This window comes from Dromaius novaehollandiae, chromosome 2 (genome assembly GCF_036370855.1).
Source record: "Dromaius novaehollandiae isolate bDroNov1 chromosome 2, bDroNov1.hap1, whole genome shotgun sequence".
NCBI lineage: Eukaryota > Metazoa > Chordata > Aves > Casuariiformes > Dromaiidae > Dromaius > Dromaius novaehollandiae.
In genome coordinates this window covers 22,656,497-22,670,893 of record NC_088099.1, presented here as the reverse complement: position 1 = coordinate 22,670,893, position 14,397 = coordinate 22,656,497, and the positions used below count along the sequence as shown (strand labels likewise).

The following is a 14,397-nucleotide window of genomic DNA, read 5'->3' as shown; positions in this document are numbered from 1 at the left end:
ATTCAGCTTGCTGTTTATTCTGTGTTTTGGGGATTGTGCTAAATGATTGTTTTCTCCTCGATATGAGAGCAATGGGACTCTCTGCTGGCAATAGGTTGAAGTACACATTCACTTTCTAGACACAAGTGTTACAGTCCATATCCTTTTGGTTTGGGTTAGATTGCTCCAGTGTAATGAGTCTTGGTTTGGCAGCATTTTAACAAGTTCATGTATCTTGGTGTCAGGGAATTATGGCAGTAGAATATCCAAACTAAAGCTCTGCTTTCATATACAAAGTAATAGATGACAAATATTTAATAGTTGAATTTGCTTTGTTTTCCTTTTTGCACTGTAGGAAGCAGAGAACGGAGGTAAAAAAAAAAAAACAGTAAAGCAGGCATAAACTTCAACCAGATGTTTGGCTCAAACTTACTGCTTTCTGTAACTTTTATGAGAGATTTGAATATAGTTAGCAGTGAAGGCATGACGGTAGCTTTCCAGGCTCCAGAGTCAGTGTGAGAAAGCCCCAGGATAGCGTGTCTTGTGTACTGGCTGCTCTAGGTCTCTTTATTCTAGAAGGAAGCCAAATTTGAGCCATTCCTTTTTCTGGGTTATTCAGCGAACTCTGTATGGGAAGCTGAGTAGTTACTGCCAGCTCTCATTCGGTCATGATTCTCTAACAATTATCATTTTATAGTGCTTCTGTAATTAGTGAAGTTAAATAGTTTCGTCTGTAGGACGAAAAGCTGAATTTTCAAAAACTCCTGCTATGTATTTGCAGATTCCACAGCAGTCCCAAATTGCAGGTTAATATTTAGGACTTGAAAATGCTCTAATACATATCTTTTCCAAGCAATTTTTAAAGAGTTCTGATAAATTAAAGTGTTTGGGACTTCTTTGACAATTTCAGTGCAGTTATGAAGGGAGGAAAGTTGGAGGATAATTTTGGAGGAAAAAAGATTTAAAATAATAATAAAAAATCAATTGGAAAATACTGTTTTCATAAAGACAAGCTATTTGATGTTAGAATTTAATGTGCACATTTCTGTGAAACATTTTCCTCCTTCTGTCTACTGGCTTTCAGATAGTATCATCAAGAAAAAAAGCTAGTGTGGTTTATCCGAGCTATAAAGTAAAACAGTCCTTTCCTGCATATCCCATCAAGAAGAAGGCCAAGCTCTGTTTGATACAGTTGTGGAAGTCCTGGTGGAAGGAGGAAAAACTTCCCATTTTTAAGGCAGAGCAGACGCCAGGGAGTTGTGCTGTGGACGTACAGGCCTTGTGAAGTGAAAAGTAGCAACATAGCAGGATAGCTGAGGTGGAACAGGGATGGAAAGGAGTAAAATTTGCCCGAAAGGATTCATAAATGTATATGCTGTGGATTTGTACTTCATGGCAGGCTCTCAATGAGGGGAAAGGGTAGGGAAAAGAGAAAAAATGCTGTTTCATTTGTGCAACTTAATCTCTGAGGAACATTTGATCAGCCCTTCTTTTAAAATGATGGACTGATGACCATTCTTTTCACATTTCCATAGTTTCCATCTTCATTTCTAGATGTGGTATGAGGGTAAGTGGATCATTTAGCTTTGCCTTTATGAGTTTTGGCTATAGGCACTTCTTGTCCAGATGGATTTTAGATGAAGCTGTCCTTGGGAATTAGCTTTTTTTTAGCAGTGATAGTCCTCAAACATAATTTCATTGAAAATGGAATTGTTTAGATGGCTGAGAGAGAGATAATGGGAAGGGGAAGATTTAGAAAGAGAGATAGCTTGAGAACTCTCTCTTCCGTGTTTCTTGACATATACCTGAGTAAATTGACTATTGATGGTAATCTCTTAAAGGCAGGTATTGCATCAAAAGTGGATGCAAATTGCATAATTGAACAGAAATCGAGATAACTATTTAATTGATACAGGTTTTTTTCTGATTTGCTTTACATTCATTTATATGTATTTTGTTTGCCAAACTTCAGAATGTCCCATGTAAGAAGTTGACCCTTGAAGTATTTATTCTAGTCAATTAAAATATTATACCTAAATGAAATACAATAATACTTACTGCATAACCCCTGACATGCTTTCACCACCAACACAGTCCTTGTGACATAAGAAATTCTTCAATATGGAAACTTCTGTAACTGCCAGGAACTGTAAGCACATCAGGCGCAGCAAATTCTTGCACTCTCCTGAGGCTGTCATTTTGTCCTTATCTCACCCACTATGCATAGAAGTGACATCCTGCTTTTTGCCAAGATTTTAACCCAGATTTTCCTGAATGTATGTTTCCAGCATCAGTGGAATATATAATTGTTGCTCCTGTTTTTGATTCACTTTGCAAACTGCAGTGAGGAAGCTTTGGGATTCAGCAAGAGCGAAAGGGTGTTTTCTGCTATTTGCTTCCCAGAGTGGATAGTGAAGAAGTGCAGCACAGAAAGGGTGTAAAAGGCAGCAGGCAAAGTGCCACTGAGCTTCCACTGCATTGTGGTACAGTTTGTAAGCTATTAAACCACTGGGCTATTTTACAGCGACTTTTTGCTGTGGGACAAATTACAGAAAGCATTCTAATTGTGAAAATATTTGTTCTAATAACACATGCACATATCTTTTTTTGATTTTTTTTTTTTATTAGTGATCCCTGAAATCTTTTGTTGTAACTGTAGGATGTCTTTGCAGGTTTTTATGCACTACTGGTGCTGCATGCACTCAGCATGAAAACCACAGTTTTATATTATACTTGCAACTGCTTTGTTAGTAATAGCAGCCACTGTTCTGTGAGAAAGACAGTTTGAAAATTATACATGCTGAACGACAGACTAAATGTTCATATTGCTGCTTATGCTATCGTTTTACATTTAAACAAGCTGCTGAGTATTAAAGTGTATGGACAGTCTTTGTATAACAGCTCTGATTTTTAGGTTGGTTTCCTAAGACAAGGTTTATGCAATCCCACTTTCCATCTGTTAGTTGTGCTTCTCCGTAACTTCAATGCAATGGCCAATTTAAATCAATCTTACAGAGGTCCCACAACTCCTGAGCAGTGCCTACACCAGACCTTCTCGGGGGCTGGATGGAGCTGTTAAAGCCATTTGCTTGACACGCCAGTGACGGAAAGTCAAGGCTCTTGGCTGCCCTGGCGTCCCCCAGGTCGCGTCCAGCCAGCCGGTCGGCGCACGTTTAACTCCAGCAGAGCTGAAACGAATGCTGCCTCCTGTTCAGGCAGCAGCATGTAGAAAGGGAAGGGAAGTTTGGTGAGGGGAGGCGACCCGAGGGTACAGAGCATGTGGTGTGTAGGGAAAATGAGAGCGCTGAAGGTATTGTGGAGGTGTGTGTGGGAAACCAGGCTTCATTGCTTCTGGTGTTCACAAAACAACTTGTTTTTCTTGAGCTCATCATTAATGATATATTGCATTTTGCAGTGTTTTGGTGGATATAAAGTTCTATTTTTTTCCTAAATGTTTTGAGGCTGCTGAAAAGATGCTGACAGATTGACAAGTTAGAATATTCATCACTTAAAAATTATTAGCTTGTGGTTAAATTATATTCGTAGAATGTTAGTATTGGAAAATGAATAATTTTAAGCTCTACTAGGAATTCTAGTTAAAGCTAAGTCTCATTTTGAATGGGCTTACGCTGATCAAAGGGTGTTACTGGTAAGACTCCCTCACAGTCTCAGTAGTTATAATGTATATCTTCCCAGCTTGACATAGAGTCATCTTCTCAATAAAATATAATCTTGTGCAATTCAGGTTTTATTTAGCCATCAGCATAGTCTTCTAAATGATCACTTCAGCAGCTCAGTTCATCATGGAGGTGTTTTCTTTGCAAGTTTATGTGACCCAGACATGCATGGGTTTTTGTCTTTTCTCTTATTAAGCGTCTATGTTTTTTTGTTTGTTATTTAAACACCATACAGTGATTATTTCTCACCTGGGAGACTCTGATTCTTTTGTGATTTCTTTTCATCTCACATCCACAGGATAATACAGTTTATCAGTATATGATAATCAAATGTGCACGTATTTTCTGACTTTCAATAACGCGTCAACAAAACTGGTGTTTTCAAAGCAGGGTGTTATTTGGAAGAGTAATCTCTTTCATATTTACTCTCTAAAAACTAAATAAATGAATATATATGTAAGGCATAGTAAAAAGTAATCTGTACTCTTGAAAAAGCATTGCTTTTAACCAGTATTATGAGCTCATCTTGGAAAAAGGGTCATTTGGTATACAAGAAACGTGTTTTCTAAGTGCTTAATTACCCGAAAGTTTCAGTAGCGTATGCTGCAGTGGAATGCTGTAAAAGGCAATTTCCAGCGAAGCACTTTGATAACTTCCTGCCAAATTTCAAGCAAATCAGTGAGTTCCCAGAACACTGGTATTTCAGGCCTCCATATTTTCTGACTGAATATTTTCTGTCAAGAAGATGTGATCAGCTTCTATTGCTGTGTTTTCACATGAATCTCTCAGCTTCATTATAATTTATATAGACTTAAAGCAACTGGCATTGTAATTTCAGAAATTTTTCATTTCAGGAGGATAAGCTTTCTTCATTTTCTACTTAAATTTTAAAAATGGCTTTCTGCATTGACACTGGCTTAGTGTAAATCCACTATTTGGGTCATGTTGTGTGCAACACGATTTACTTCTTTGATTCAGTGACCACGATGGATTTTTTATTATTATTATTATGATTATAGGAGAGGAGAAATTATCATACCTTGGAATTCAAAATACTGTTTTTTTAATGGTCAGTACCCTATTAAGGTCAATGATTACGGATTTGATGATAATTCTTGTGATATTATTCACCTCTGTATTTTTTTCTTGGGGTAAATCAGTATTGTCTGATAAGTTCCTTGCACCCTGGAGGAGTTTCTAAGTGATTTCAGAAATCCTCACCAAAATTAGTGTCATATGTTTTAACCTCAGAAAGGCAGTGGGGGCCTGCTGAATCACACTAACGTGTTTGCCTTTAAGACTCTAACCAAGACAGAAAGCACTGGAGTCTCTCAGAGGATGAGGAGCCTATAGTCTCGGGATGTGAAGGCAAGCCTGACGCAGAAATGTATTTTGAGATATCTTTTTTGGTTGTGATGCACAGGCTTCCAGTAATTTCAACACGGAAGCATGTTGTCTGTTCAGAGCATTTATTTTATAAACCTTGATTGAGAATTATAGCAATAGAGAAGAAAAGTAAGGACAAAATGGAAAAATGTAGTTGAAAGATCACGTTTTTATAACAAGCTAGATGAATATGACTGACTGGGAAAACATAAAAATAAATACTTTCACAGGAGGAGGGAGAAGACCTTTGCCCTGCATCCCGAATATTCACATTTTAGACTTTTAGTCTCCGCTAACAGCATTCTGTTAATTTGGGTGGACAGGGGCGAGTGACTGGAAGTATATTACCTTCACGCTGCATTTAATCAGGGGAGTCTTGTAAATGTCTTTGTAACACGTGGCATTAGTTCTAGGTAAGAAGTAACTTACTGTTCATATTATATCTCTTACATTACAAACTGCTGACCCCACGTAGCTAACATACTGGTTCTTGTGGCTGTTTTCAAAGCAACGTACTGAGACATATAGTTAGTACAGCTATTAGCTGGGGTTATGCATCTGGCTCCCTATTCATTAAACTGAAATATGTTTCTGCTGTGCCAGGTGACACTCATAGCCGTAGGTGAAAGAGGCCATTACAACAGTGCATGTACTGCTTAAATTCCACTTAATTCCTATTCTGAGCACTGAAGTGGGTCTCAAGTGATACATAGTCCTCTCCATGCAGACAAGTTTTACCAGCTTTCACATTTCACCACAGCTCTCTGAATCATGCAAGCCAGTCTTCACCAAAAATCAAACATAATTAATAAACCTTTCAGGAGTGCCAAAAATGCAAGCCTCGAAGTATTCAGGGTGTCAAACACAGCAAGAATGAGAAATGGGAATTGAGATTTGAGGAAATGAGGCCAAAGAAACCACAACATTTGGTGAGAATCAATAACTTAAATTGATGGAAATGTGGAATGATGACTTGTGCCAAAAATACATAAATGGAAGTAAAGAGTGCCAGAATACCTCCTGGGGCCTGCTGTTGTAGTTTTGCTGATCAGATATGCTTTTTTCCTGAAATGAGAACAGAATGCAGAGCTTTATCAAAAGCTCAAGTTTTACAAGTACTTTTTAAAATATGATTTTGAGATATGGTTGGACTTGCTACATGAATTATTACCTCACTTTAAAAACAAATACAGTTTTAAAAGCCCAAGGAAGCAGACCTTTGCTCTGTAAAATATCAGTTAATAGATGGTTAATTGCTGTGCAATTCCCATAGTGCCTAGAGGATGACCTGCAACTCAAGCACAAGTTTTAGGACATGGACAGAGGTGGTTAATTTACTTGGTAGTTCACGTTGGCTTCTGTACACAGGTACAAGGCAAAGGAATTCCCCCAATTAATCCTCAGCATCAGCTCGGAGTGATTAGGATCATGGAGTATTCAGTGCAGCAGATTAGCAGCATGTGGCAGTGAAAGAGTCTAATAGCTTTCCAATGGAAAGCTGTATCTCCTAAGAAACTATAGCTATTGCAGGCTGTTTTCCAGGGTTGTGTAAGTTTTTTTGTATTATTTTTACTTGAAGATGTTAGTGATATCTGCAAAGACTGGTTTTGTTATTGCTGTTCTTATACTCAAAAGGATATGTCTCTCTTCTTAAAATTAATAGAGTGAAATGAGCATTATCTCTGTTTTAATTATCATTTCTTTGAAATGTGGTTGTTGAAGACAATTCTTTATTTAATTGCACAAAGCTCTGACAAAGCTTACAGCTGTTTCAGAGATGTTTTGCTAGCTATTCAGTTGCAGGTGACTTTGCGAGCAAGGGCATGGTGACCACTAGATTTTTTCTTGCATCTGCATCCCCGTTCGCTGTGCTTGGCTGCTGCAAGGCTACAACACGACGGTGCTCCCCGCAACTCAGTGCTACATGAGCATCTTGTCTGCTTATGGGAATAATCACCTGTGGGCAGCTCTTGCAACTTTCTGGTATCAGAGTGATGCAGAGGGTCCGTAACACAACTGGCAAAATTGTGTCAGCTCTTTGCTATGTTTCTGACACTCATTGTGAGTTGAGTTAAACGTTTTAATGTCTGACTGCTAGAAGAATGGCAGCCATTTGCAGTTTGTTATTTCCGTGACACTGAGAGAGCATACTCATGTTATCTGTTAATGCAGGAGGAGATAGCATGTGCCCCTAATGTATGTATATTTGCAAGTTGAGAAGTTTAGTCTGCTGTTAATGTTATCACTGCTGTGCCCTGAAATAGCAAACCACAGGCAGATTGGATTGTGTCAGAGAATGGTAACCATAATAACCAATAACAATCTGCAAATGATAAGCAGCTTTAGTGTTTAAAAATAAAGTTTAAATAGCATTCCAATAGTTCCATGGGCATACTTTTAGATTGTATTTTATTATTCATTAATTTTAAGCTTGTTTTTGAGATGTGGTATTAATCTTAGATAGTGGTTTAATTATTGCATCTTGAATTAATTGACACTGGTTTATGATATACTAACATTAAAATAAATCTCACTGAATAAAATGTTAGTTATCAACCCTCTTTCAGACATACACTATCTGTAAGGAAGAATTACAGACATCCTACATTACTTTTTTGTAATGAGATGGACTTCGAATTTATGGCCAGATACATTAGATATATTCAGAAACGGAATAAAAAGTCTTCTGGAGATGAAGGCAGAGTATCTCCCACTATCGCCACATCCTGGGATGGTGCCCAGCATTTTTGCTGAAATGAAAATCTAAAATAACTAATGTTAAATGAACCTTTTAACTTGATCCAAAAGATGTGTTTTTTGAGGGGAGCTTTAAAAGGAAAGGAAGGTATCATTCAAAACAACTACAGGAGGAGATCCAAATTTCCTCTTTTTTTTCCCGTAACCTGGAGATAAGGGCATTTAGCAGGAGTCTGGGAAACTCAAAATGAATTACTTACCCATCTTGAAAGAATATGAGCCTCCCCTGCACTGGAACATGGTGCTACTATCAAGCTGTTAACTGTTCTGGGTTAATTTGTTTTCAGTCTCCGTTGCTTAGACTGTTCTACCATTTTCATAACATACTCAGATATTTCTTAGAACACCCAGCCTTATTTCCCAGTTGTTCTAACTACTGGGACACTGTGATTAATAAAATATTTCAGACAAAGAGTGACAATGCCAATAAGAATTGAAAAACACCCATTCAAAATGTAGTAAAGTTTAGAGGGACAGGAAGGCCCCAGTTTCAGATCCTTTCCGGGGCTGTTTCAGGGCAATAGCACTTTCAGAGGTGTTAGCCAGCCACAGTGTATAGCGCTGGAAGTGGGGTACCCTCAGTTATCCTGACACCATGGAAGAAAACAGGTGGTAGAGCTAGATCTTAGAGGAAAAGCTGAAAATTACTTGCTTATCACCATTTTTGCGTTCAAGTAATGCTATATTTTTAACATTTATTTAGTGGTGGTATGGGATAAGATAGTTTGGAACGTAGATAATTCAAGAGAAATAACTCCTGCTCTTTGGGTTCTTATTTAAAAGGGAATGAGTTCTTTGGAGATTTCTGCCACAGGTAAATGAAAAAGGAAGACAGCAACCTTGCCAAAGTACCCTTAAGAATGAAACGTTTCTTGTGTTTACAAGAAACAATTCTTGTTGCTAGCTGTGCAAAAGGCAGTTGAAAGCTCTTGCCATTCTTCACTGGAATTTGAATTTCAGTCTGGATTAGGTAAGAGCGACTCAATTGCTTTCTATTAGAGTTCTTGAAGGAAAAAATAGTTGTTGCTGTTGGATGCAAGTTGAGAGACTCATGTTTATCAAGGAACGTCTGTTTAGTCTATTAACCTTGACAACCATGTCAGCAGTTTTTCTGTTTGTTTTCCCAAAGGCACTATGTTGAAGTATTACGATATACGAAGTTATTTATAGTGTAGATAGTTCATAGCTATGCGTAAAATACATGGGTCAAAGAATAAATACTAGAGTTAAATGCAATTCTCCTAAACAATTTGAAACGTCATTCTGCTTAACATTTGAAAATCATAAATGGAGAGATGGAACTACCTAAAATGTCAACGTGAACCAGATATTCTTCTAAGAATTTGATATGGTTTCACAGAATGGTTGAGGTTGGAAAGGACTTCTGAAGATGTTCTAGTCCAACCTCCCCTGATCAGAGCAGGGTAACCTAAAGCAGGTTGCTCAGGACCTTGTCCAGCTGGGTTTTGAATATCTCCAAGCATGGAGACTCCACAGCCTCTCTGGGTAACCTGTTCCAGTGTTTGACCACATTTACAGTAGAAAAGCTTTCTTTCTTATGTTTAAACAGAATTCTCTGTATTCCAGTTTATGCCTGTCACCTCTTGGCCTTTCACTGGGCACCACTGAGAAGAGCCTAGCTATGTCATGTTTATCCCCTCACATCATGTATACATTAATAAATTTGTATGAAAGGCACAAAATTTACAGAAACAGTTAGAGGAAACAAAGTCTACACACACTGTTACACCTGCATTTGTACTTGCTCGCTTCTGTTAACAGACCTTTAATATTATTATTGCTATTAGGTTCTACAAATGAGTACGAACTACTCTAGAAATAGTTTTGTACAGTCAAAAGATAGAGAAGTGATTTATTTTACCCATCATTTCAGACTGTAGTCTTGGCTGTCACAGTCGAGCCTCCAGGTAGCTATTTTTCTTAAGTGTAAAGCCTGGATCTGAAGCCCCAGCCTGGCTCCAGGTGGGTTTGTGTACTGGTGTAGGTCTTTGTTATGCATCTTCAAGCACGTGTCCTGCTGAGAGGTGCCAGTGGAGAAGAGGAGCAATCCCCCCTGTGGCAGCATCCTCAGCTTTGTTTCCATATGCTTTTCTGCAGAGTTGTTGCTGTGTTTTTGACACCATCTGTCCTTACCCCAGTTCTGTTGCTATCCTAAACTTGATCTCTTAATGGAGTCTCCACCCCAGAGGTCTTTCCATCGCCCCTATTTGCTGGTTAAGCCAGCACAGCCCAGGCATCTCAGCTCTGTGTCAGCATCATTCTGCCCTGCTCCATGCCATCGCCATCTCCCTGGCCACCTCTTCCTCCTAGGCTAGTCAGCCAGCCGGCTGTCCTAATGCAGGTTTTTTCAAATTCTATGGTATTGCCTGCCTTCCTGGAGCGTTCTTCTTGCGCGGTCTGAATTTCTGTCTCCTGGCCTGGCTGTTTTAGCACCTCCTTCCTGCAGGTCACACTGCTTCCTTGTCTACAGTCTGGTTCTCTGCTGTTATTCACACCTCCTCTCCAATCCCAGTGTTACAGGATTCCTTTCCCCAGCTTGCTCCTCGCTTTCCCACTCCCACTTCCAAGCTTGCTCTTTCAATATGGGTCATGATTTTCTCATGTGTACTACCCTGCTGCAAGGAGCAGGGTTACCGGGAGCAGCAGAGAGACACTCCTCACCGTGCTGGCTAGCCCCATGCTCCGCTGAATCACCAGGAGAACATAGCACAGAGGAGCTCCACCGCTGGAGCTCCACCGCTGCCGCTGCGCTTGCAGGGGAGCACAGGTCATTCAGGGGTGCTGTAGTAAGTTTAAATATGCTTAGTGAGGATGGCATTTTTGCAGACTTTAACTTTTGAACCAGAAAGGCTACATGCAGACTTGCTTTCCAGAGCCATGAGACAGACTTGGGTACCTGTCATGATGTTTCAGTTCTAGAGAGCAATGAGCAATTCAGCTTATTTACCATCCAAGCTGCCAGGCTCTGGCTGCTTGTATTGTCTGTAGTAAGAATTACTTTTGACATCTAAGTGACTTATGGTGACAGTCTGAAAAAAGCCTTAAATCTCTGCTATATATGAACTGTAATCCCCCCTACCCCTGATTTCAAATTTATGCCCATAGTATAGGGGCTGATGGAACTGTTCAAAAAAAGATCATGAGAATTTTTAACACATAAAAAGCAATATGTATTCCTTATTCCTGATGGTAGAACAGTTGTGACAGTATTGCTGAATTTTTTTCAAGCACAGTTGTGAGGGCAATACCCAAAAGAGAGCAGTCAAGTTACAGCACCCAGGTTTCCGTTGCGTAGAAGAGCTGTCAGACAAGTGAAGTAATGGGTGATGACACTAGCTTTGCCTAGTATTGACAAGTGTGGTTTCGTGCTAAAAACTATGTAGTAAAGCTTGGTCAATTATGTTCAAACTAGTAAGATAATGCAACCGTAATCTTCCAGCATCAGTAATGGTAACCATCTTGGACAAGTGATTATTGCATCCTATTAGTAATATTCTATTTGTTTTCCACCCTGCTGCAGGAATGTAGCATGTTTTGTTTGTTTTGTGGGCACACAATATTATGATATTACTTGTTTGAAGTGTAATTTGCAGTTGATCTAATGTGAAGTGACCGGTTTGGCTGACAGATTCAGCTACTGCTATTTTGTAAATATATGGCTGGAAGATAGTGAAGGGAAATAAAATTATTGTCTTCTGAGTTATAATTTGCTCTTTTTCAAGAGTATGTAGCTTGGGTTTTAATTCTGTTTATGAATACATACAATAGCTTAAAAAATCTAGAAGCATGAATCGTATCACATATGGTCAACAGAAGACCAAAGGTCTGTTTTGACAGAAAAGGCAGATTGAGAGAAGAATATTCTACTAATTCATGAGAAGAAACTGAGGTAGTAAAGATCTATTTAAAATAAAGAAAAAGAAAAAAATGTAAAAAACATAATAAAACAGGAAAGATATTTACAATGTATTGGAATGGCATCATTTAAAATTATTTTGAGGAAAAAATCTAGACCTCTTTCCTCTGTGGAAGATGATAAAGTTTACAAAGGCGCCACATGCCAAAGTAATAGTATCCCAAATTGTTTGAGTGCTTTATGTCTTAATAGTATCTTGTCATATATATCGTGTATGTTATATTAACATGATATAAGGGCAAGCACACCACATTTTTCCTTCTTCGGACATAACATATTCACCACATAAGTATATTTTCCTAGCGCTCATGTACAATCTTGATTGTGGGATACAGCAGTGGCGGCAGTGTGAACTATAAGGGATTTAGAGGACTAAGCCAAGAGGGGAATGGGGCTCCTCAGGCTCTTGGAGAGTGGTTTTGATGGCGGTTTCTGTTATGGGATGCTAGCTGGCAGCCTCTTCCCGGGTTGTAAAGGATGGCCCTTCCCAAAGGGCAATATTTCTGTGCGTCTGGCCAGAACGCTACCTGTTACATAGGTTTGTTTTTAAAGCCCCATTTTGATACTAGGTTTGGAACGCTGTCAGTGAACCGGCCTCTGAAGTCTCCTAGTCTTCCACCCTGCCCTTTGGCTGCTCTCACACTTGCCTCCTCCTCTCCTCGAGGAGACCCCTCTCCAACTTGGCTGTAACTCGGTCAGAAGCAAGGGGCCTGGCCCCCGGCCGCGCACACCGGCGCCGTTTCCCGCCCCGCCGCGGCAGCGGGTGTAACTGCCGCCCGAGGGGCCGGTGAAGCGGCGGCGCGTGGCGCTGGCCGGGCGGGCTGCCCCGCTCGGCGAAAGCAGGCGACGGAGCGGCTGAAACACAGCGGAGCGGTGCCGGAGTGAGCCCCGCTGGCGGGCGCGCGGGTAGGGAGGGCTGGGCGGCGGGTCAGGCGGAGTGAGGTGGGCAGAGCAGTCGGGCAGATTTAGCTGAGAGCCGCGGAAGGGCTGCTCCGCGCTGCCCCGGCGGAGCCGGCCGGCAGGCTCTGGCCCCGCGCTGCGTCGCAGCCAACCAGGCGGCCGGCAGCAGCATGTGACGAGCAGCGGGCGGCGCAGGGGCGCCCGGCCCGGTCCGGCCCGCGGCGGCGCGGGGCGCCTGAGCGCGGCCGCTCCGCGCAGTGCCGCTGCCGCGTCTCGCTGCTGCCATCGCTGCGGGGTGCCGCTCGCCAGACCGTCACTTCCCCGGCTGCTTCCAGCGAGGAGGTGTTTTCGCGCCTGCGAGCACTACTTGGAGAGCAGCGCGAGCGTGGGGAGCGAGTGCCGGACGGTGCCGGCGCTGCCCGGCCGGGGCGCGGCGCGGCGCGGAGCGGAGGATGCCGCCGGCGCCCTCGCGGTAGCCGTTGGGGCGCTCGGGACGGCGGCGTCAGCTCCCGGAGGCGCAGCTATGTACCTCTTCGGCAGTGAGGACTACGAAGTGGTAAGGTGTCAACTAAGCTTTTTTTTTTTTAAGTTTGAATATCTCTCAGAATTTATTGGGCAGCTTTGAATTTCTGTCAGTGCTGTGCTTCCTGCAGCTGAACTTCAGTACTTGCAGATTTTCTCTTAAAAATGAGGATTTTCTGCAAGTTATTCAAATAGTGCAATGCCATTTGCTAGATAAAATGAGATTTATTTTTCTTGTCACATCTCTCATACTGTGGTATTGAAAATACTCAGAGCCTGAGTGCCATGGGACTGTTCAGTTTGGGATAAACCAAATCATGCTTCCGAATAATTCAGAGTTTGTTTCATAGAGAGTCGTTTAGGTAGACTACAAGTAGCTACAGCTACTTACAGAACTGAAATAATTGTATATTTGTGGGGATGCTGCCAAACCATTTCTTTTGTACAGAAATTCAGAACATGTCGTTGTAATGTAATCGAGAGGACTAACTTAAAAAAAACCTCCCACCCACATTATGATCTGACACCCTTTTTACTTCAGTGTTTGTATAAAACTGCATTTTGAATAAACTGATGATGCAAGAGAAAATGAGAAGAAAACCGAAAATAACTGCTCATTGTCGCGTGGCATTGCCATCTGACATAAAAGTTTGCAGTTTTGCAGCCTGAGGGTCAAGTGTTGCTTTGTAACCAAGATGGATGGATTCTCCCACCCACACAAAACTCATGACCGAGTCAAGACCTAGGGAGCTTTGGGGAAAAATAATACAACCAAAATGTTTTTGTGACCTGTTCTATAGGTCATCATAAATAAATTTTGCATGTTAAAAAGTGGCACATTCCTTGCATAAAACTTGCAGATGCAAATGTTTTGTTTTGATTACTGAAGTTATTCTTTTGAAGTCTGAAAGTGCCTTTTATGGCATTCTGGGTTCTACAACCCATTTCAAGGAAGTAATTTAGTTATTTTGATGTTTTTTTCTTGTTTCTTAATTCCAAACAGCTATGTCTTTGAGATTCAGGAAACACAGAAAAAACGGTTGAGAAAATAATTTAAACACAGCCGTTCGCACATTGAACTCATTTGTGTGTGTAAGTGAGACAAACTTTTGCAAACCAGGCAAAGCAGTTGAACTTCCAGGAGACAGCTCTCACGCACAAATGAAACTGCTGTGTTCAACTTGATGTATTATTGCTCCAGTTTCTAGTTTTGTGTATTCCACTTTCTTGCCTACTTAC

At 40.9% G+C, this 14,397-nt stretch overlaps 1 protein-coding gene across 3 annotated transcripts in view; it reads left to right on the top strand.

Moving 5' to 3' along the window:
- CACNB2 (calcium voltage-gated channel auxiliary subunit beta 2) overlaps window positions 1–14,397 on the top strand; it is a 256,512-nt gene that overhangs the window by 128,911 nt on the left and 113,204 nt on the right. Inside the window, exon 1 of one of the 3 annotated variants that reach the window (XM_064505963.1) lies at window positions 12,669–13,192. The exons of the other annotated variants lie outside the window; for them this stretch is intronic. Coding sequence (XP_064362033.1) covers window positions 13,160–13,192 — 33 coding nt within the window. The 5' untranslated portion in view covers window positions 12,669–13,159. Of the gene's footprint in view, window positions 1–12,668; window positions 13,193–14,397 lie in introns of those variants that run through there. 3 annotated transcript variants of the gene reach the window in all.